Below are 22414 nucleotides of genomic sequence, written 5' to 3' on the forward strand. Positions count from 1 at the left end.
AAGTACTTGTACTTCGTTACTTCCCACCACTGGACTTGAAATACAACAACCAAAACGAAAAGCAGAGGGTAACAAAAAATGCAAGTATTCTAAAAGACATTCAAAAACTCAAAATGTTTACAATTTAAGATGGTGTAAGAATAAAAAACAAAAAACATTAAAACGTCAGCTTTAATAAATGACTCATTTATTAGATTTTAATTGGAACAAAATTCAGCAGAAAGAAAGAGAACTGCAAAAAGGTATTAAAATACAGACATTTGATTAAATTGGGTAAAGTATCTACTTACTACATCTGTGTGCAAATAACCCATCAAACAAACTGTAACTGTTGCACACTAAGGAATATAACATAGCCTGCTGGCCCCATAACACTCTTAACCTGCAACAAAAACTTTGCATTCAGAAGAATCAACAGCAGCAATCACTCATCAGCCTTGAACTAGGCCCCGTAGTCCTGCACTAGTGTAACTACTGGAGTTCTGGTGTTAGCTTGGATTTGCAGAGATTGCACACAAATACGAAATCTTTAAGAATCCTCTTCAGCCCAAACATTGCACTGCTTTTTATCAGCTTAAACTTTCTTAAAGAAACATGACATTATGAGAACAAGAGCTGAAAATTAAGCTATTTTATCTTATTTAAATGAATACAAAGGACATATTCATAATAGATTAAGTTGTTGATATTTGCTATATATTAATACACACACACAAAAAAGAAAGAAAGAAAAACTCAATATTTGCTGTGATGCTGTAAAAAGAGTGTTTCTGGTGTGCAATTTTCTTCAGGAACCGCAATCAAATAAGCAGAAAATGTTTCGTTTGTAAGTTTATTTTACATTCTAGAAAACAGCGGCTATGTTGGTGTTTGGGAATTATTAAGGAAATAACACATTTCCTATCTGAGAATGTAAGTAAAAGTTAAGATGGTTGGTTTTATAATGACAGAATATCAAAGACACAGTTAAGCTGTGGCTGAGAGATCACCGATTGTGCCAGTAGCCTTCAGTTTTTAATCAACCAAGCAGTTTTTCCATCAACTTCACTCGCCTCGGAATCTAATTTGTGGAAGCAATAGGAGKGCCGTCAAGCTGTTCAGTCTTTCTTCTTATCGGGGGAATTTGGGTAAGGTGCGTACGGTGGAGGCCGCTCCTGTGGACATAAAAAAAAAAACAAAAAACACACACTTCAGTGGCGGCCCTAAAATAACGGACGGCTGACGACATCCGCGCTGCTACGGAAGCTTACCGCGGGCATGTAGACGGCGTGCGGATTGCTGGGATTATAATACGCGCTGCCTGCCGCTTCGGCCGCCTTCGAGTTACCTGTGCATGAAACGAGACGTGACAGAGACAAGGAGATTAATGCCGACAGTCGTGAACGCAGAACACGTTCAGGGTGCAGACGCTACAGCTCAAACCACTGTACGAGGGGAGCACACGGTTAGTCACATGAATCTTAAATGACAGCTCCGGAAAATCCTCCAGACGGAATCAAGCCGCAGCCCCCAAGGAGCAGGACGGGAAACGTCCGACTGAACGTTCAGCCAAAACGAAAGGACGTGTCACCCTGGAACAGTGGGTTCTTGCATATGAGCGCRGGAGGGGAGCGTTTGCTGAGAGCTCTGAATGTGAGGATTGTTTAACCTTTGTAATTATGATGTTCAACACATGAGACACTGGCAGCCCTTCTTTTTATTATTTTTTTTCTTTTTCCAAAATGATTCATCTTGAAAAAGACAGATGAGATCTGACAGGTGCAGTGGCACAGGCGAAAGAGAGAGAGAGAAAGAGAGAGAGAGAGACTAACAGACCTGCAGGAGGTGGGGGGGCGGTCCAGTTCTGAGGGGGTGGRGCCCAGTTCTGAGGTGGCCCAGGGTAAGGAGGGGGTGGGGCCATGTAGTCGAATCCAGATGGRTACATTCCTGGAACGGAAAGAAGACAAGAAAGTCAATGGAAAGGAAAAAAAAGAAAAAAGAAAAAGATGTGTACAATTGTGAGACCCAGATTATACAGCACACAAATTTGACAAGACGCATCAATGGCTGCAACTAATGATTATTTAAATTAGCGATTAATCGATTATTCTGACGATGAATCAATTTATCTCATTTAAAGAATAGCTTTTTTTTTTTTTTTGCTTAAGCCCTTTTTATGCTGTAATAAAATACATTAAAATATGCAAATAAAAAATTATTCAAGTCCTTTTTTTAAATAGGAAWATAAAACTCTTTAGTGAATGCTTGATCATTTGTAGCAAAGGATGCATCTGCAGCTAAAAAACATATTCCTTACATCAACGTGTGAAAAGCTCAGCCATTTCTACTTGGCCAATTTGTTGACTATTTTTTGGATTAAGTGATTAATAATTGAATAGCAAAATGTGCTTAATATGAGTTTTTTCAGAATTTCAAGCAGGTAAAGCTAAATCTATGTTACTTAAGTAGGTTTGGACAAAAGTTTTTGTTTTGTTTGTTTTTTAATATACACATTTGGCCTGATAACTGATCTCATTGTTGTTTCAGCAAATAYTTTTGAGTCTGTATGCCCCAGTTAGCAATTAATAATTAGTTTAAAAAATAAATGTATTACAAATAATTGTCATTTTATATGTCATTTTCATTCCACTTTGTGTGCTACTTTGCAGGAGTGCACTACATATTAGCCCATTAAAATGCATAGAAGTTTGTTGTTGTAACCTCACAAAATGTGAAAAGGTTCAAATAGTGTGAATATCTTTTATCAAGCCACGACAAACCAGGTTGACATAAAAAAAAAGCAGAAATATTGTTAAATTCAGTGGCCAACTGAAAAGTTAGCTTTGGTAACCCTAAAGCACCAACCATAAACCTCAGTTCCACTAAAGCGCTATACCAACATGTTACGTAGCAGAAGCTAATGCTAAGGCACTAAATGTGACTACATTGATTCCATCCATGCCAAATTTGTTACATTACATGTACCGGTATGGTGTGTGCTTCAATTTTATTGTTTCTTTTTAGTATGGCAAATTCTGTTGCTAGTTTTCCCCAATTTACCCCAGAAAGGCTTCAGTTAAAAGATTTTAAACTGTTTAAGGTGTAACAAAAGCTAACTGCGCTAAATGTTTGCAAAACCAAAAATTTCCTCCATATGACCATGGTAACGGGAAGCGTCCCCAACACTTATATTACTACATTTTSGATAAAAAGCATTTAGAAACATCTCAACCAATTTTGTACAGCGTTTACTCAATTCGAAAGTAAAAGAAAAATGTATTCTGTTTAAAATCGGTACCTGCTGCTGCTGTTGGATAGGGGTAGCCCATGTTGCCAGGAGCAGTGGGAGGGGGAGGACCCTGGTAGAATCCATTCTGCTGGGGAGGGGGCGGGTAAGGATAGCCGGTAGGCGCCGGTGGAGGCRGACCGTACCCGTTCGCCATTCCRGGTGAGGGGTAACCATAGGCAGGAGCCCCGTTCTGGGCCGGACCAGCACGGGATGCTACAACACAAAAACAAACGAGGCTTTTGAGGTAACAGAAACAGTGTGTGCTTTTTATTTATGAGCTTATTATCATTAAATATGGAATAAAACAACAGAAAAATAAAYAAATAAAAATGTGTATATAAACCATTTGTGGCCAGTTTGAAAATATGCTGCCCCACTTCAATGGCTCCTCCGCTGGGAAAGGACATCTTGAAATGAGCCTGACCTTCCCAGCCGCCTGAATAAACAGTTTTGGTTAGAGTAGAGTAGCCTTAATTACAATAGTAACTCAATTTATCATTGGTTTCCAATCTGCTAAAAAGGACACTCACCACCAGGCTCAGCCGACACGGTGCCTTTTATGTAGTTGGCGCCAAACACTGGTTGCTCAATGCTGCAGCCTTTCATCAGATAGTAGGGGAACATGGCAGAGCCTAAGCAGTCCTTGTTGTTGCTGGACACGAACATCAGCTGAGAAGGTGAATAAAAATAAAAGTTGTGTGAAAAACATGAGGATCACAGCAGCATCCTGAGCATGTAAACTGTACAAAAGTGAGTTACCCTGTATGGAGTTAGATAAATGGTGCCTTTCTTAGTCCCTTTCARCAGATCAGTCTTGCAGGAGACGTCGCTGAATGACAGCTCCACATTCTTACATTGTCTTAGGACACTGACAGGACAATGAAGAGATAAAAAGTRRAAAAAGATTAACCAAACAACAACAAACTGTCAAACACGGTGAATATCCTTACTATGAATCATTGGAGTTGTAGAAAACGATATGATATCTTTGCCATATATAATGTATTCTAGAATATTATTAGACTAAGCTAATCTCCAGAGATGCACCTGCTAATTAGCCAGAAAATTAGCCTGAACTGGACAGTAATCACATCTTCCAACAAGATGTACATTGATGCAACTTTTTAGCATAACAGTTAGATAAAAGTCAGGGCTGTATATTTCAGTGCAGTTTCTTTTTTGTTGTTTTAACACATTGAGATTGATTAGAGATGCACAGATATGATTTTTTTAGAGTGAATACCAATCTTGTTTTACTTTTAATATTCAATATTAAGTTTAATTTGATGATATATTTCTAAAACCAGAARACACCTTACAGAGAACAAAAAATAAATAAATCAATAAAACAATAGATTCAAATTCAGTAAAATTTCAYAATAGTTAAAATCTTCATTTAAAGCAAGTAAGCCTGCTTGAACTATGACTTTTAAAGTGTCAATTTATATTCCTTTCAAAAAATGTGGAGTTTTGGTTTCATCATGGTAAAGTCTATGGTAGTCATTGGGTCAACTTCTCATTGTAGTTAAGTGCTTTTGAGTAATTTTAGAGTTTATGTAAATAAATATATAAATATATAAGGCCAAAGCTCTGTGACATTTTAGGTAACTTCGGTATTTTCGATATTTGCTGTTTGTAACGCGAGGTTGCGTCAAATTGGTGCGTGATGAGATTATTGCTGTAACAAAGTGTCAACATGAGAAAAGCAGCCATTACTTCCTGTTATGACAGACGGGGCTAACGAAATGAGTTAGCCAAAAGCAAAACTAAATTTCACAAAAACGTAGGGGTAAAACAAAAAGAAAAAAAGACAGCATTACATTTTCGATATATTGTTAAAAAGGTAAAGGTTAAGTCACAAAAATTCGGGGTATTAAAAGAAAGCGCAACTGCTAAGCAGGCTAGCTTTGCTAATGTTATCCCGTGAGCTAGCTCCACCTAAAGAGATGTAAACAAGCTTCGTGACGGGACGACAGCTGCTTAGTTTATTACATAAACCCAGAAGAAACTCCATAAAACACGTACCTTTCTCCATTATTGATCAAAACTCCGCCGTTTTGCGAATGGTTCCGATTTAGAGCCATGTTCAGGAGCCGTGTGAAACTTCTCCTGTTGCCTGTGGTCAATGCTAAAGCCTGGAATCGTCACAGAGGAACGTTCACGGATGACACAGCGCTTACGTCATCACACCATCTGGTAACTCGTGACCTGACTGGAAGCTTTCTTGCTTCTTCTTCTTCTTCTTTTTTTTTTTTTTACTTATCCTTAAATAACAGATATGTTCTTCAAATATCTGTTGAACACTTTATGAGAAAATGATTCAAGATAATATTAACTTTGTACAAAAACTACTGTGAATGAAAAATGAGTCAATAAACATGCTGAGTTTTTGAGGATGTTTAATGTTCCAACATCTGTGCGAGACTGTATACTAATTTGTATATTACAGTTTAATTTATTTGTACTGTACAGTTCAATGTGGTTCAAAGTAGTTTTGTTAAATTGCTACAAATCAAAAATGGATGCAACTCTAAGAAAAGATATTGTTACTATTGTCATTAATAGTTTGGATGAAAAAGGTAATAAAATGTAAGTTCTACACTTCATTGTCATTCATTGTCCTGTGGTTAATTGTTGTCAGCTTCACTGGAATAATGACTTAATAAATATTAATTGACTAATGATCAAAAAAAGGATGAAAGCTCAAAACTTTTCATCTCAAGGCTGAATTGGTAAAATATTTTAAAACCTCGAAAGAGTCAAGAAGCCTGACAAACTACAAAGAATTTTATTGCAATTAAATGTTTTCTTTAAAACCTCCGACATTGTATGGAGCTAAATTGGGGCCATGAAGCTTGTTCAAAAAAGCTTTTTTGAAACTGAAAGACTAATTTTGAAATATCCATACTTTGTGTCTTTGTTATCTTTTTTGCTTTGTATTGTAAATGTTCTAATTTTCGTGCTAATTTTTATATCTTCATATGCTATGTGCTAGATGTAGAAAACAGTTGCCAATTTTGATTCAAATAAAAATTATTACTATTATTATTTTACTTTTCTTCATTTTCATAGACGTGTTAGTTTTCTGTTTTAACACTTAGTAGTTAGCAAGCCTTTTTTTTTTTTTACTAACATGTTTGCGCCGTTTAAAACGTTCCGCCACCGGGGCGAYACTCTCACTATATAATTTTTGGCCTCTGAACAATCTCTGCTATTTATTCAGTATATAATTTTACAGTTCTGATGATGAAAATAATTAATCGTGACGGGTTGAACTTCATCAGATACATGTCGGTAGAATGGAAACATGAAGCTGTGTGCTCCTCTGACTGAGGAAACAAGCGCTGGACTAATTAACGCTAATTACCACGAGTCACGTGACCTTCACTTATAGAGCCACACAAAGGCCTGGGAACGTTGGAGTCAAGAAAGAMAGACAAATAATAATACAAATTAAAAGGAGATGAGTTACAACTGCATGAAAGCCAGACTGGTTTCTTTGGTTTTGATATTGATGGAGCTGGGCTGTTGCTGCGTCTCCAGCTTTCAGGGGAAGGAAAAGCGGGTGCAAAACGCACAGCTGGCTTTACCTGCCGTCACCTGCTCAGTCCGTGGGATAAAAGCGGTGTTCGGTCCGCTGGTCACGAATAAACTGCATGTCAGAGGTAAGATCACGGCTGTTACCCATTTCAGTCATTTAATTTAAAACACCTCAAAGTTATTAATAATTAATCTCTTATTGCCCCCCCCCCCCYTTTTTTTTCCCCCTTGGAAATACTCCCTCATAATTGCGTTAATGTTGTCGTTTAGACGTGTCAGGTACTCCAGTCCCTTTAGTTAATTCTAAGGGGTCCTGTGGAGTGAAGGTGGGTAAAGAGAAGAACCAGAACCTCTCGTTTTTCAGCAGATATGACAGCTGCTACGCAAGGATAGAGGTCATACTTTAATTTATTAGAATAAAGAATGTAAAGAAAGTATAACCCAAAACCTCTGTGCATTGCATATTTGACTGTTTTCCCTCTGCAGGGCAACAAAGTGGTGATCCCGCTGCTGGTCCAGTTGACGGGAGAGAACCAGTGGATCAGAGTAAACATCAGCTGTCCTCTGATCAAGAGAAGCAGTCAGAAAACCCAGCCAACGGCGTGTGGGTGACCTCTGACCTAAACATCAACAGGATCCAGTGGATACTGTTAAATTCTTCCCACATGACTTTCTTCTTGTCACACTAAAATCTGTTTAAGCGAACAGTTTTCCCCGACAAACTGGACTGGTTGTACTTGGCTCTTTTCTTCCTCCCACTTTGAGTTAGTCTGTCGCATAAATACCCAAAAAAGTGCAATTAATATTGAACGTCTAGGAATTTTGAGTGTTTCAAAATGTGTAAAATCATAACATTGAATGCTTTGTTAGCTTCTTCTCCAGCTTCCCTCGATGAATGCAATGCTGATGAGTCCCTGCGTTTAAACTGCGGTCACCAAAGCATCACCAGCAGCGCCTGCCAAAAACTGGGATGCTGCTACGACGCTCAGTCTCCCGCCTGCTACTACAGACTTAACGGTAAAAGGAACATTTCACCTGTGAGAGATTGTAGCGAGGAACAAACCCCCTTAAAATTTTACCCAACTATTTTCTTGTGTTGCCTTTTTTGTTCTCTTTTGTTTAGCATGCTCTCTGGACGGACACTTTGTGTTCACGGTCAAGGCTACGGACACCCATCCACCCATTGACCCCGGCAGCCTCATGATCAAGGATCAGCCTCACTGTTTGCCCGCAATCTCAACTTCAGATACTGCCGTCTTCAAGATGGGAGTCATGGACTGCGGCGCGAAGATGAGGGTAACCCATCACGTCTCAACCTGATTTCATTTCCAACGATGTAGAAGAAGGAAGTTCAAACCGTTTCTCCGGTCAGTCATAATGGACAACAATCATATGTATCCGCAAACTCCAAAGTCTCTGTTAGAACGTCAGTATGTTGACGAAAAGATGGATGGAGCTAAATGCTGGATGGACCTGGAAGAAAATCTGGTGGAGGCTGCAGGAAAAAAAAGAACTATGACCCTAAACATTTAGTCCAGATCTAACAAAACTGATTCTCAGATTCTCTCTATCCAGTTTGTGTAAAGCTATTCGACAACCCAAAAGACTGGCAGCTACAACTGCAGCCATATGTGCTTCTGTGGCATTGAATGCCAGTCTTTTCCTATGCACCCTGTTCCTTCCACTTTAAAAATTGGGCCCTACTTATGTTGGTTTTAGTTTAAAATAGTTTCTCACTTTACATGTCCCAACTGACGTCTTTTATGGAGGCTAAAGTATTTGCTTTTCCTTCTAGAAAGAGGGCAATCTGGTGATCTATGAGGTTGAAGTGGAGGAGCAGAACAAAAAAAGGAAAAGACATTCACCCTTCAGGTATTGCTCACCCTTTTCTTTTTCTTCTGGTGGTATAAATGAGCTGATGAGATGTTGGAGTCGTTTTTTTAAGTCTGCAGGTTGAGTGTGAATATGACGAATCGGACCTGAAACATGCAAAAGACTTGAGGTCTTTGTACACCGTGACCAATCCACCGGCTGTAGTGGCACAGGGAGCCATGAGGGTGCAGATGAGATTAGCAACAGGTACCAGGATCTTTTCTTTTTATTTTTTTGCAGCTTCAGCTGCTCAAAACCCATTCCTGACCTACTTCGGTTCCCTTCTAGATTCTTCCTTTACCGCCTTTATCCCAGAAGACCGGCTTCCCCTAAAGCTTCCACCGCGTCAGACGGTGAATGTGGAGATCTCCATCGTCCCTCCGTCCCCTGACCCTGCACTCTCGCTGCATGTGCGAGACTGCTTTGCCTACCCCGTGTCTAAGCACTCTGTGTGGACCCTCCTCCACGATGGGTTAGTCGGGCCTACAATGCATCAATCTGACAATCATGCTGAAACGTCAAAGTGGAACGGTTAATGATTTTTGTCCTTTCCCATGGACAGATGTCCTAACCCTCTAGACACCATGAGAAGCTCTGTCCCTGTGGACAACCAGGGAAAGACCACCGCCTACTCTCAGGTCAGGCGCTTTGATGTGAAGACCTTTGCCTTCTTGGACCCTGATACTGGCAAACCAAGTGTGGAACAGGTACCCTTATCTAATTTTACATTTAGTTTTGGATATTTTTAAAACCTGCTTTAGCCTTTATAAGATTCTATAAGACCTTTTTGATGCTGCCTTAAATTTAACTTAATACAGGGGATTATTGGGAGGTTTTGCAATCAAACATAGCAAATCCTGAAATTTCTGGGGTCCGTTTCTCACACTGCATATGGCTCTCTTAACCCCCGCATGGGCTAGCTTAAAAGTTGTTGGGGTCTTTTGATTGATCTTGCACAGAATACCTCTAGCCTCATATGGCTTTTCAACAGAAATAAACCAACAATGATTGTCGTCAAAGCTAACTCATAATGGATGCAAAAAAGCCAGCTAGCTAGAAGGTTACTGAGGGTATTTTAGCAGTTAGTTGTTGTTGGCTTCAGCCACCAGAACACAGTGAAGATTTCTGTTTGCTACTCGAACATTTGAGAGGAAATGCCAGCAAGCAAAACTACGAGATTAAATAGTCCTGTCACAACAAGATTTGAGATCTGTGATTATCATATTTAAGGCCAACTCTGTTGTAAGAATTTAAGATATTTTAAGTCCTTAATTTTAGAGGCATAAATTGGAGGCTTTTTAAGGATGTGTGGACACCTTATTTTGATGATATAACTATGGCTGCTAGCCCAGACTAGCGGTCCGTGGCTACAATAAGTGAGTCTTATTCATGTTGGTTGAAAACAGTAAATTTCCTTTAGAAATGTTAAAAATACTAAAGTGTAAATAACATTTTTAAGAGTATGAGGTGCATCGCTGCTGAACTAGCATAATTTAATTCCCTCTAAATATAAATACACTTTTAAAGAATATTTAGAGGGAGATAATGCTACTGCAATAAGCTTATGTTACATGTCTAATGAATGCGGCTCTTTTTAGATGTACTTCTACTGTTGGGTGGAAATCTGCACAGAAGACGTGGACTGTGCCCAGCGTTGTACCATCATCTGTAAGTATGACTTTCATACATTTTTTTTTTTTCTGTATTAACTGCGTTGTACCTCCGCAGCATCGGATGCGGAGCGACAGAGAAGGCAGACCGCTCCTGCATCCCGTCAGGTCCAGCTCATATCCGTAGGCCCACTTCAACTGGTCCACGAAAACGCCAACCTGGATGACCTCCAGTGTGGAAAACTGAGCACGGGTAAATATTTCAAATAAAGCGCTCGGCACGTTGCTGATGATTACATCATAATGCAGCTTTTCTTCTCTTTCCCCAGCATTCAGAGTGATGGTGTATGTTCTGTCAGGCGTTGGTGCCGCCCTGCTGCTGATCCTGCTGTTTGCTCTATGGTCAAGCATCCAAAGATGCGGCTGCAAGCAGAGGGCCGACACGCAAGATCACTTTAAATAACCCGAATACGTTCATCTGCATTATTATTTGCAGTGAGTTTGTTTTTTTGTTACTACGGTCCAAGTTTGTTTCAATTCTAAATTGTGTTTTTTGAGGCTTTAGAGGAAATGAACTTCTGTGGCTCTTCTAAAAAAATAAAGTGTATTTCCATTTTTGCTTTGTGCACAATTTCAGCCTTGGGGCTTCAATTATTCAATTATGAAAATCTTAATAAAATTACAGTTGTGAGATTTTACACGGTTTCTAGTTTGAGAGACTCCATAACGCAGTGGCTTTAAGATCTCAAAGGCATCTGACACAAAGAACCTTAACTGTGTCCATTGTTGTACAAAGCCGGTTATCGACTGGATAAATCAATCTGGGTGGAGATAAAGTACCATTTGCAATTAAGCAGGATATAACAAATGTTAAGATAACGGCTCTTATCAGAATAGAAAAACGGTGTATATAGTTTCTTTTTATCTGATTTACAGATTTATGCAAAGATGACTTGGCTCTACATCCACTATCCAACCACAGCCAAGCAAATTACATCACTGCACTCTCCTGCTAATGTGTTTCCTTGACGAGAGATTAGTTTAGAAATGACATCTATAAAGATGTTTGTGTAAAAAATATACTTATTGGAGTTGATGAAAGGAAGTCAAAGTTAAGATCACAGCTCCAGCAGAATGTCGTACACATGAGGAGCCTCTGGAAATTATATAAAGAAGCGGGATTCATAAAATTAACACGATTGATCCTAAACCTGCATTGTTTTTTTGACTATCATATTACATTATCATTTTCCTTTTACTATACTGTGTAAAAGTATATTAAGAGTTCTGAGACTGGACTGAAGCTCTGAGGAGGAGTTGCGCCTCAAAGGCGTAGCTAGGTCCACACAGGCGTGTGGTTGCCACGGGAGATTCAAGGATTGAGCATTATGACAAGCTTTACCGTTCAACTTGTTGCATTAAATCCTTCATTAAAAATCCCCAAAAGTCTTGCTTACTGACAGTTTGATAGCCATGAAAATACAAACGGGTTTATTAAATGAAATTCCAAGGATATGATTCAACTAAACACAGAAAAGCAGTGAAGTGAGTCAAAAGCGTGCGGTTTGCTTCAGTACGGTTTGAACTTCCTCTGCGCTCTCATCAGAGCAATTCGCTGTTTATCCTCCTCAAACTTCCTCCTCAGCTCAGCGATATCTGGGAACGGATCAAAGGGAGAAACAGTTCAACAACTCCTCCACCTCCAACGTGCTCCCTAAGTTCGGCGCCATTAAAGTACGATGGACTCACGTTCTTTCTGCGTGTTCTTGTGCTGCCAGGTGTAGAAGTTCATCAGCTCCTTCCTCCTCCTCTTCCTCGCCTCCCGCTGCAGCGTCCTGTGGTTGGCGGCCTCGGTGTGGGGGCGGGCCTTGGCGCCCTTGTGACTTCTCGTGACCTTCACCCAGCCCTCCTCGTCCTCCTGCTGCTTCTCAGCCTCCTGCCTCTGCCGCTCCGCCTCCTGTGGAAAAAAACGAAGCGTCAATGTTTTAAGTCGCTCGGACGTCGATGGGACGAGCCGTGCTGCTTTTACCTCTTCTTGCCGCTTGTCGTAGTCCTGCATGAACGAGTCGACCATCTGCTGCAGTTTGTCGGGGTGGATGATGGACTTTGTGTACTGCTGGATCCATTCTGTCATGGGGGGAGACGCACCGATCAACACACGCATGTACCAGAAATGCATCCCCACGTTTCACCAAGGCAACAGTGAGCTCTTCTTGATGGGTAGTGTTTGATGCCCCCCCATTTATCAGCTTGCTATTCTTCAATGCAGTTTTGGTTTGCTGTGTTTCTTCTGGCTTTTGTTAATCTTCTAGAGACCTTTTAAAAAAAAAAAATCCACTTCCGCTACTACAAAATAAAACTTGGAACTCCCTTTATCAACTCAGTAAAAACCTTGATGAATGCTATTAAAAACAGTTTACTTATGTCTTCGTGTTTAGTCAGTATGAATATGGTTGAAATTTTCTTTTTCTTTCTCTGTTTCATGATATTGTTCTGTTTTCTGCTGCGTGATAAAAATGACAATTTGTTCTCAAACAGCTTATCTCCTTAAATAAAGGAGAAAAATAAAATAACTGAAAAAAAACATGAATGAAATTTTAGAACAAAATGAATCTATAAATGAGGAAAGTGACAAAATGTGTGGCGCTATCTAAAAGCCTGTTGTGGATATTACAGAAAAACTCCTAAAATGATGATTCCGTGTTGCATTCCCAGTGAAAAACATTTCCGTTTTGGTTTTGCCCATCACATAAAATCTGTTGCGACTATTCAGAGTRTGTTTGTGATGTAAAACGTGAAGGAAAGCTCACTCTGTACTCCAGTCTTCACTGGTTTCTGCTCTGTGCTGACCACCAAGGGTTCATCATGCGGATGGGATTTAGCTGCTGCTATGCTGGAGGAGSTTTCAAACACAACGTAGCCGACTTTGAACCCCTGGAAGACATGAATGGAGACACAATGAACTCAGCTGCTCTTAATATCAGGAGCTGAAGAGATGGGGAAAAACACACAGGCTGACCCGTTTGGCTGCTGGTCTGAAGATCTTGGACAGTTTGGGTCCAGACTCCTGAGAGGAACCCGGGGCATCCCTCAGCTCTACTGAAGCAACAGCGCCAAACTGGGAGAATAAGTCTTTGATGACATTCTAAAAAACAAAACATAACAAAAGAAACAAAAAAAGGGAAGGGGAAAATGTTAGCCTTTCTGGTTATATATAAAACACTAGGCCTGTTTTTGTKCCAGACTGAATGCCTCACCTGTGAGCAGTACGGAGGGATGTTGAGCACAAATAAAGTCCGATCCTGCGGTCTGTAGGAAGTCTTCTCTGCTCGGACTTTGTGCTCCTTCACGTACAGAGAATGTCGCGCTGCGCTGTCGGGGCTAAACTGTAGGGGCAGAACTGCAGAGAGACCAAAACATCAGCATCCGGAAGCACTTAGTSCTATCAAACTGGTCCGTAAACACTGACTCAAACAAGACACGGATTGGTTAAAGAATACATCTAAATACTGTCCTCCTGGAGTCGATAACTGTGAATAAATTATACGATAGATACCCGCAAATCCTTCAGGAATAACGCACGCCTGTTTCGTAGCATGTTTCTTCTTAGACGGCGCCATGTTGTGTGACCTTTCAACCGGAAGCGCATCAACCTTTCGCTTCCAACTGTTTTATTATTATTATTATTATTATTATTATTATTATTATTATTATTATTGTTGTTAAATATATGAGGTGCTGTTTGTGAAGATACACTCAAACATTAACGGCGATATTTTGTGGCATTAAGCCTCTCATTAGGTGAACAGTAACAAATGTTACACCATTTGAAATCCTGTTTATTTTCTTTAAATAGTGCTACATTCCTAGGGAAAAGGTATTCAGTGAGTTGAGTACGAGTTCTGCCTTTTTCCGTATTACCCGAACCAAATTCAGACAGACGCTTCTTTGTTACCATTAACATTTTTTCCTTCACCTCTGCTGCTCTCACTAAAGCTCGGTATGCTAACTCAGAAACCATGGTACATGACCGCCTGCTTTTAAAAACTATTGACTTCTAATGTGCATTGTAGTACGTTCAGTCAGAACATGATTGCACTTTTATTTTTCTGTTTTATGGTATTCTGATGTATGATGTACCACACGGCGTCCTCCTAGGAACTCGTTTTTCCCTCACCTGCTTCCTCGAGGTCACTTGTTTCAAACTCAAGGTCCGGGGGCCAAATATGGCCCGCAGTAGCTTTTTTGTGGCCCTCCAGACTCCAAAATTACATTATTAAGTCCCTCCAGTTTTTCTCAATTCTGCAAAATTCACACAAAATCAACAAATCCCCACATTTTGTCTGGTTTTACCTACATTTTTTTCTAAAAATTGGCCAAAAACTAAATTGGCCAAAAACTTTGGGCTGAAGTGTCTGCTGCCTCAGTCTCACTTGTCTGGCTGCCTCAGTCTCACAAGTTATATCTGTGACCAATATGGAGATTAATAAAAAGTCACATTTAACATCATATATTAGTGAAAATATTGTAAAAGTTTCTTATAAATATTTATACATTTTCACCACAAAATCTGAGATTATGAAWGTAAAAAAAAAACACACTGATCAGTCCTGGAKAGACTGATCMGTGTGAAAAGATGTTCAATATAATTTAATTCTAAGAAGCCCTTATTGAATGCTGAAAAAGCTATTTATTGATATTTTATCAATTTAATGGGTTCTATCGATGGATTCAGGGACAACCGGCCCTTTAAGAACATTGAGATTTTTGATACGGCCCAAAATGAAAATGAGTTTGATACATGCGTGTTTGAGTGCGACATAAAAATGTTGAACCACAAGAATATTGGTGGGAAGTGTTCCTGGCGCACTCTATGMATCTTTGTGACTTCTAGTTAAAGATGTAAAGATATTAAAAATCATAAGTGTACAATATTATAATATTACTACTCAATTGTTTTTAGAAGATTTTTATGCTTTTTTTGTGATCAAATCGACAGGGGGAAAAAAAAGAAAAGAAGTTACCCTTCAGACTAGATCTACAAAGCTAAATATTTAATGGCAACATTTCACAAACGGATCCGACAATCCCAACTGACAGAGCAACCTAAAAGTAGTTTACAGTCGTTTGATAAACAGAGTGTAACGTGTACTACCACAAATTATGTTTAATTCGGCTCCAAAACCTAAACACGCATGACAAAAAACTTGTTACAAACAGCACTGAATTCCACACAAACTGGAAATCCAATGGAAACATGGTACTGGTTACTTCCTGCTTCTGTGTTACATGTAGCAATTATTTTTTTTACAAGCAGAACTGTTAGATGGATTCAATAGGTCCCAAGGTGGGGAGGAAGGAAGGGTTGCTAAAGAAACCAGAAATATCCTGTAATGATAGATCCCACTGTGATGGACGTCCTAATAACTAAACACACAGTATGTGTGCGTTTCTTTAAATGGTGTTGATTCCTTAGAACAACTTCGGTTATCGATTATTCTCTTTTGGAGGCTGCAGGTTACTGCAGCGTAAAAAAAACAAAAAAACAAAAACAAAATTGATTTCATAAAAGAACGCAGCCCACACTCCCCCTTTATGCCGACTCAGAATATCAAAGCTTCTTCATCTGGTCCAGGTAACATCTGATGCACAAAACCAAAAACAGAAGATGTTGATCATCTGTTTTGTCCTCCCCTTGTTCCGAGTACTCAGTGAAATGAAATGTGTAAAACCCAGTTTCATCAGAGACTGCGGACGGCCTGTATCTTGATGCTTCTTCTATATCTTGATGCGGAAGGCGGTGGTCTGTGAGCTGGGGGCCTCGGTGGTGGTGGACTGCGTGGTGGACTTGAAAAGAGCTTTGAGGATGGTCTGGGGGTCCACTTCGGCAGTGGGCTGAGAGGAGGCGCGCTGGCCGCTGGGACGGGACAGAGAGGGAGGGAGGCCATCTTTCTTCGTGCCGCCGCCGCCGCCACTGCTGCCAGCGCCCGGGGTGTCGCTGAGTCTCCTGTAGGACAAAAATAAAAATACAACAGACCGTCTCTTTGTCTTCGTCCGCCTGCACAACTATTTACATCGACTTATTTAATTCCAGAGACAACTTAGGAACTAGTTCATGAATTTTGTGACACAACAGTTTCCAAATTTTAAATCTGAATGGTTTGGCTTGCCTTTTGATTTCACTCCATCTACTCTGATGCCCTGAAATAACATTTCATAGCTGTGTTAAGAAGCCCCTAATTGGTTGAGCAAATAATCTCTATGAAGGCCTCAAATGTAAAAATAAGCAATTTATCAATGAGTCACATTATAAATTAAAACCAGCTCAATAATAATTTATTGTTTTCCCGTTTTCTCTCCTTCTACCAACAACTGGATGAGAAAAGTCTTCAGTCTGGTCCATTACTTTAACTAGCCCCTTTATGGTTTACAGAGACTTCATCATTTATTTTATTKGTTGCCATTTTTACTTATTTGGGTATTTAAAATGCCTTCCAGTTCTGGTGTTAAATGTTCATTAGAATTTAAAGTTTATTGATCTTTGAAATAGTATTTATGCATTATTATGCCATTGCTATTATATTACTTGAAAATGGTCTCAAAACAACATCATTTGTTGCAATAACTTCTGGGACAATTTATCGTCCAGCAAAGTTTGCTGGTGTGACAGGCCAAAAGGTTCTGCATTACTTTAAGAGSATCTCAAATAAAAATGTTAACTTCAGGTAAAATGGACCTCATGAAAACATCCTATTATTAACTGAGTGCAGTGGAAGACGAGTTCTAGTAAAGTGGGTGACTCACAGTAGGATGGGCTGATCGGAGGTGATGACGGTTCCCTGGATGTGAAGGTTGCACTTCATGGGTTGGCCTGGTAGAGGACGACAAACAGAAATACTCAACCAAAATATCTCGGCTGCAGTAGCTCTAGAACCAACGGGTTTCAGAACCGTTTCTATTAAACTCACCGTCCAAGCAGCGAGTGTTGTACTTCCTGTATGCGCTGACGGCGTCCTCTTTACGGACAAACACCACCTCGGCTACGCCCACCTTCACCAGGCGCGCTCGCTTCAAAGCGCCGCACACGCAGAACAGTTCCTTTTTGGACAAACAAGCAGGAGCGCCGTGCTCTGATTTAGACACCGAGCATGTTAAGGGACGACAAACGGAAGAGAGTGGAGTGAAAAACAGAGGGATGGACTCACCATTATGTCCTCCTCGCTGACCCGTGGGTGAAGGTTGCTCACCGTTATTTTAGTCCCCTCCAATGGGCTGAAGGCAGGCTAAAAAGACAGAAAAAACAAACTGTGTACAACTTACATACTTCTTAAAYGTACCRCATTACAGTCATGCGGTTTTGCGACCTTAACGGAGTCGTAGAGAGAGAAAGAGATTTATCAAACTGCAAATTGAATTAAGAATCACAGCACCGTCCTTCCTCCGTCAGTTGCTGTAGTTGAGGAACTACAGAGGTTTGTGAATAAAAAATAAATAAAATTCTATCAAGATTAAAATCTGCATATGCAGGACTCAAGGAAAGATTTCACTGTAACAAGATATTTAATCTATCAAGATAATTCAGTAACATTTGAAATGTCTGTCTGCCAACATAAATGTCTTGGGGGGGGTTTCTTCCTCATCCGTGGATATTAAAATAATAAGTTATATGTGACCCTTCTTAGGGAGATGAAAAATGAAAACCGCCTCTGTTACCATGGTAATCTAGCTAGACTTGAAGGGATCCACTTTGTGATGGAGGAAACAGATTTTTCACTCAAACTTGTGGCCAACTCACCAAAAAAAAAAAAAAAAAAAAAAGCCTCACACTTTTTAAAACACATGATACAATTTTCTTTTAATGTTTGTTGCAACTTAGTCATGATACATATATTTTTCTCCCCCACAGGAAACGTAAATCAGACACCATATTGGTAAAGTGAAGACGAGCCAGAGGAGGACGACGACGGTGCGAGAAGAGAGCAGTCGTGTGGGCRCCAGCTGCGGTCGGTACCTGTGGAGGAGTTGGCGCTGCGGTGCTGGTCTCCGCTGCGCTCTGCTGCAGAGTCCTGGACACGGGCTGCAACGCCGCAGCAGAGGAACGAGCTGCCGCCGTGCTGGTGTTGGGCCGGGTGGGGGCCACAGGGACCGGGGGCCGCGGGGCCGTGTAGGCATCGTTTTTAACCACCTTAGTGATCGGGGCCGGCATGGAGAACATGGACCCTGTGGGGCCGGTCTGTGTGAAGTTGTTTTTAGGATTATTATTTCTGTGGGAACCACAATATCAAAATGCTTAAGGAACTGTAAGACCGTCTCACCCGGGACTGCAGCATGTTGTTGGCGGTCGTTATCTTTATCTGTTTGCTGGCGATGCTGTCGAGGTTACTTACAGCAGKCTGAGAGGAACAGATTTATTTATTAAGCAGCACATTTTGCACCCGTAACTAACGCTGAAGATAAATAACATCTTGTATTGTTGAAAATGAAAACAGATGTACCTGCGTCATCGCACGGATTCCACCTAAAGTCCCAGCTGGACGTTGCTGAAAAGCGAGTCGGTAATCGTTAAAAGAGCTTGATCGTGTACTTTTAAGACTCATCAAAACAAGAAGAAGAAGGAAAAAAAAAAAGAGCGTTCTGCACCCTCACCTGGATGGTCTTAGTTATTTTTAGAGGCGGCTCCACAGCTGTTTGCATCTGTGTTCCTCCGATGCTCCTCTTCAGGCTCAGCCTSTCGCGGGCGTCCATTACTCGGACGCTATTGCTCAGCTGCGGTGTCGCGCCGACTCGGGGAATCAGTCCGTGTATGGTAGTGGTGAACTGCCTGGCGTTCGCGCTGGCAAGGTTGGTGCCGGTTTGTATTTGAATATGTGGTACGGCGGTCTTGCCTTGCAGCTGTTGCGCGATCGCCGCCTTTAGTGTGGTCTGCGCAGGGGAGCCGAACTGACTCTGCACCTGCTTGCGCGAGTTGATCATCTGCCGGGCGTCCTGCACGCCTCCCGCCGCCGCTGCCCCTCCCCTGCCGCGGATTTTGAACCGAGCATCTTTCTGGACCAGCTTCTCTCTGGCGTCCTTCACTTGAAAACCTGGGCAGAGATGGAAATCTTAAATCTTCAGCTGTTCGTCTTGTTGTTTAGACTCAGAGGCACGATAACCCCTTACCTGTTCCTCCTCCTCCTCCTGCTGCTCCTGCTCCTACTCCCCCCAGGCGTTGCCTTGCATTGTTCAGCCCGATTTTTTGCCTGGCGTCAAAATTTTTTCCATCTCCCAACCCAAGCCGTCCGAACACCGGCCTAGTGGACACAAACATTATGTAAATCTAACAGAAAAGCTATCAGCAGGTCAGAAAAACAGAGACGCGTTGACTGACAAAGGGATGGTTGGGACAATCAAAAATAAAGAAAAGAAAAAGAGACTATGTGAAATAGATGGAACTGACATCATCAACTCACTGATCGGCAATCAGTGAGTTTGCTGATCAATGAGTTGACATATTTTCCTGTTTTTCTGCAGTTTTGACTTTACAGATTATAAAAAACTGACAAGACAAATAAATAAAAGGTCTGGATCTACACATAAAGCACATTTAAGTTCATAAGTTGTGATTTTACTCACGTGGTTAATCGCATAAAGAATAAAATCTGGAAAAGAAAATATTGCTCTACACCAATCGCTTATCCAGACTGGGAAAAATTATTTTAATTCAATATTTTTTCCAGACCTCATGGCGCAACTCAAGCTTTAGATTTTATCAAAATTGATCATTTCAATTTAATTGCTCTTGTCCAACTAGATGCTCTGTACTTTTTGTTAGAGGGAGTGTGAATGTTGAATGTATGTATATTTCTAAAACTGCAAAAATAAAAAGTAAAAAATTTTGAAATATAGTGCAATTTTATTGTACTTAACTTTACCTTCTAAAACAGCGCTAGAAATGTACATTCAGACTGACTGTCCTCTACAATGTTTGGATGTAATTTAAGTGCGTTTGTTTAAATTAACAGTGTGCAGTGGTTACATTTTAGAAAGCGATTAATGTTGATATAGCTCGTATACAAACAGAACAGAGGCTGTAGGAGCCACATTTCTTGAAGAAGTGGTAGAATAATCACAATTCGACGTAAAGAATAAAAATTAGGAGAGGTATCCGAAAGGAGAAGATAAAGGCAAACCGCAAATTAAATGTGACGCAATAATGTGCTAGTGGGCTTTTATTGCAGCCACCAATACATTTAGGTGTTACACGTTGGATTACGTCGTGTTTTGTCAAACTTAAACGCTTCATTTCTAAAGGCCTCCTGCTAGTGGTTGCTACTTAGCTTAGCGTTTAGCATACCGTAGCTGCCACACAACAGCTAGTGAACTGCAGCTTTATTTTAATGGTGTTCTTTCACATTTGCACCAAAAAGCTTCACAAATCCTTCATTAATAGAATTTAAAATTCAACTGCACTGTACGTACCGTTTAGGTGGAGGTTTTTGGTTAATACCGCGCCGTCGTATAACTTCATCCAAAGAGACGTCTGCCATTTTCTCATACACTATTACCTCTGAGTGTGCGCGTCACAGAAGCTTTTGACAATCATTATGGACACCGCTTTAGACCAAAAAGGACGAAAATGAGTCTCTGTGGACTGAAAAAAATATTTAGACTTGGCAGTTTTATTCCTTTGCCCATCATGAGCTTTAACATTAAGAATACCATACCTTTAATTGCTAAAATCGATCGTTTACTATTTTATAATCTGTTATTAGTTACTCTCGACGAAATCCAAAAGAATTTGGATTACCCACAAGGCTTTGCGCCTCTTTTTTGATAAATATATACGTTTTTTAGGCAAATAGATTGTTTTATGTTTATCAGAGTACATTGTTTTTAAATAATATAACTTCGTCTATTGTAAGATATTCGTGTAAACATAACTGCTCTCCAGTCGGTCGCCTTCATTCCGCACCCTGACTGAGAACGCCATGGCAAGATTTCTAGAGCTGCTAATCGACATTCTACTGGCTATGCCTTAAACTGATGAGTAAGGAAAATAACGATGCGGGGTGACGCCCGTATCCTCGTTCACAATACGAGAGGAATTTTTGAAAGGGCATAGGTCTGCCTGTTTAGGTGACTCGCCTACTTTGCGAGATGCCTTGCGGGACCAGGACCTTCCCCGACCCCAATTCATGTGAAAAATAAAACAAGGAAAATGAAATTTTACAGAAATCTTATATGGATATATTAATCATGGCAACTCTTACAGCTCACTTTGCTAGAATGACAAAAACTCTAAGTCCCATAATGCAGCTGGGCATCAGGACCCAGAAACCAGATCAGCAGCTGTCAGCTGTTGTTTCACATTTCAAATAAATTATTTATACTACTTAAAGTTTGATAACAGAATTTAGTCTTCTCATTTCAAAAGGGGAAATTAACACATAAAGGCTACAGAACAATACGACTGTAATTTTTTACATGGATTTTGTAATAACTACAAAAGGATTTACATGTTTTACTTATGTAATTTGAATGGAAAAACCCCACAAATTATTCAAGCAGTCTGTCTTACATTCCCTGGGTTATTTGCAGGACAAAACGCGCCGCACTAGCCTCAGGGGAAAAACCCCAACTCCCAGAATGCATTTGGGCATAACTGGTTGGTTTCAGCGCTTGCTTATCGTCCTCGCTGCTCTGCGTCGGTGTCGAGAGGACCAACGATGGCTGCAGCTCTGTCCCGTGCCCTCAAATTGCCTGGTGAGATGTGCGACAGTTATTCCTCCTTATTTCATAGACTGACAGAAAAAGAGAGAAAAAGCGACAGGTCGCTAACGGTAACACTATAAACTGTTTGGTGTATTGTCCTATAATTATAGGCACGACGAATGTTTGGTTCATTCACTGGTTTTATTAAGCGTAAACTGGTCTGTATCATCACATTTTTGTGATTAATGACGTTGCTACATATGGCGAAACCAGTTTCTTTTTCAGTCATTCATTTAGCTAACAGCGAGCTCATGTTTACCCGGCGGAAAACCTGCTGCTACGTGCAGAATTAGGACATAAGGCACCGTTTGTAAAACGGTAGCACACAGTTTTACAAACGGTGTGCTACCAAAAAATATCTATAATTTAAAAA

General features: G+C 40.4%; 5 protein-coding genes across 5 annotated transcripts in view; 2 read left to right on the forward strand and 3 right to left on the reverse strand.

Annotated features, from left to right (window-relative positions):
• Positions 1-165: 165 nt before the first annotated feature.
• Positions 166-5437, reverse strand: wbp2nl (WBP2 N-terminal like). The gene is made up of 8 exons (XM_008415511.2): positions 5294-5437; positions 4028-4136; positions 3799-3937; positions 3612-3704; positions 3278-3481; positions 1816-1926; positions 1251-1327; positions 166-1154 (listed from the first exon to the last, which is right to left on the reverse strand). The coding sequence occupies exons 1-8, from the start codon at positions 5350-5352 to the stop codon at positions 1098-1100; spliced, it is 849 nt and encodes a 282-aa protein (XP_008413733.1). The 5' UTR covers positions 5353-5437; the 3' UTR covers positions 166-1097.
• Positions 5438-6626: 1189 nt separating this feature from the next.
• On the forward strand, positions 6627-10921 carry LOC103468427 (zona pellucida sperm-binding protein 4-like). Its single transcript, XM_008415512.2, has 12 exons — positions 6627-6933; positions 7079-7203; positions 7295-7412; positions 7679-7825; positions 7932-8104; positions 8604-8680; positions 8754-8887; positions 8969-9152; positions 9243-9387; positions 10279-10348; positions 10409-10543; positions 10620-10921. The coding sequence occupies exons 1-12, from the start codon at positions 6732-6734 to the stop codon at positions 10751-10753; spliced, it is 1644 nt and encodes a 547-aa protein (XP_008413734.1). The 5' UTR covers positions 6627-6731; the 3' UTR covers positions 10754-10921.
• An 832-nt stretch (positions 10922-11753) lies between these two features.
• rrp7a (ribosomal RNA processing 7 homolog A) lies at positions 11754-13943 on the reverse strand. Its single transcript, XM_008415514.2, has 7 exons — positions 13847-13943; positions 13548-13690; positions 13310-13435; positions 13101-13224; positions 12320-12417; positions 12040-12247; positions 11754-11946 (listed from the first exon to the last, which is right to left on the reverse strand). The coding sequence occupies exons 1-7, from the start codon at positions 13908-13910 to the stop codon at positions 11861-11863; spliced, it is 849 nt and encodes a 282-aa protein (XP_008413736.1). The 5' UTR covers positions 13911-13943; the 3' UTR covers positions 11754-11860.
• Positions 13944-15327: 1384 nt separating this feature from the next.
• Positions 15328-20856, reverse strand: poldip3 (polymerase (DNA-directed), delta interacting protein 3). The gene is made up of 10 exons (XM_008415515.1): positions 20749-20856; positions 19450-19580; positions 18937-19373; positions 18786-18830; positions 18606-18683; positions 18302-18523; positions 17496-17573; positions 17259-17388; positions 17095-17161; positions 15328-16297 (listed from the first exon to the last, which is right to left on the reverse strand). Exons 1-10 carry the CDS (start codon positions 20814-20816, stop codon positions 16069-16071), a joined length of 1485 nt encoding a protein of 494 aa, XP_008413737.1. The 5' UTR covers positions 20817-20856; the 3' UTR covers positions 15328-16068.
• Positions 20857-21924: 1068 nt separating this feature from the next.
• Positions 21925-22414, forward strand: part of fam234b (family with sequence similarity 234 member B) — an 8248-nt gene continuing 7758 nt past the window's right edge. Inside the window, exon 1 of the mRNA XM_008415516.1 lies at positions 21925-22032. Within this exon, the coding sequence (XP_008413738.1) occupies positions 21996-22032 (37 nt within the window). The 5' untranslated portion in view covers positions 21925-21995. The remainder of the gene's footprint in view (positions 22033-22414) is intronic.

Source organism: Poecilia reticulata, linkage group LG8 (assembly GCF_000633615.1).
Source record: "Poecilia reticulata strain Guanapo linkage group LG8, Guppy_female_1.0+MT, whole genome shotgun sequence".
Taxonomy (NCBI): domain Eukaryota; kingdom Metazoa; phylum Chordata; class Actinopteri; order Cyprinodontiformes; family Poeciliidae; genus Poecilia; species Poecilia reticulata.

Excerpts from the sequence above, each read along its gene's own strand:
- LOC103468427 (XM_008415512.2), top strand. The coding sequence starts at position 6,732 with ATGAGTTACAACTGCATGAAAGCCAGACTGGTTTCTTTGGTTTTGATA. Across the intron at positions 8,888-8,968 it reads GCAGATGAGATTAGCAACAG|ATTCTTCCTTTACCGCCTTT; the intron begins GTACCAGGATCT and ends GTTCCCTTCTAG. Across the intron at positions 9,388-10,278 it reads GCAAACCAAGTGTGGAACAG|ATGTACTTCTACTGTTGGGT; the intron begins GTACCCTTATCT and ends GGCTCTTTTTAG.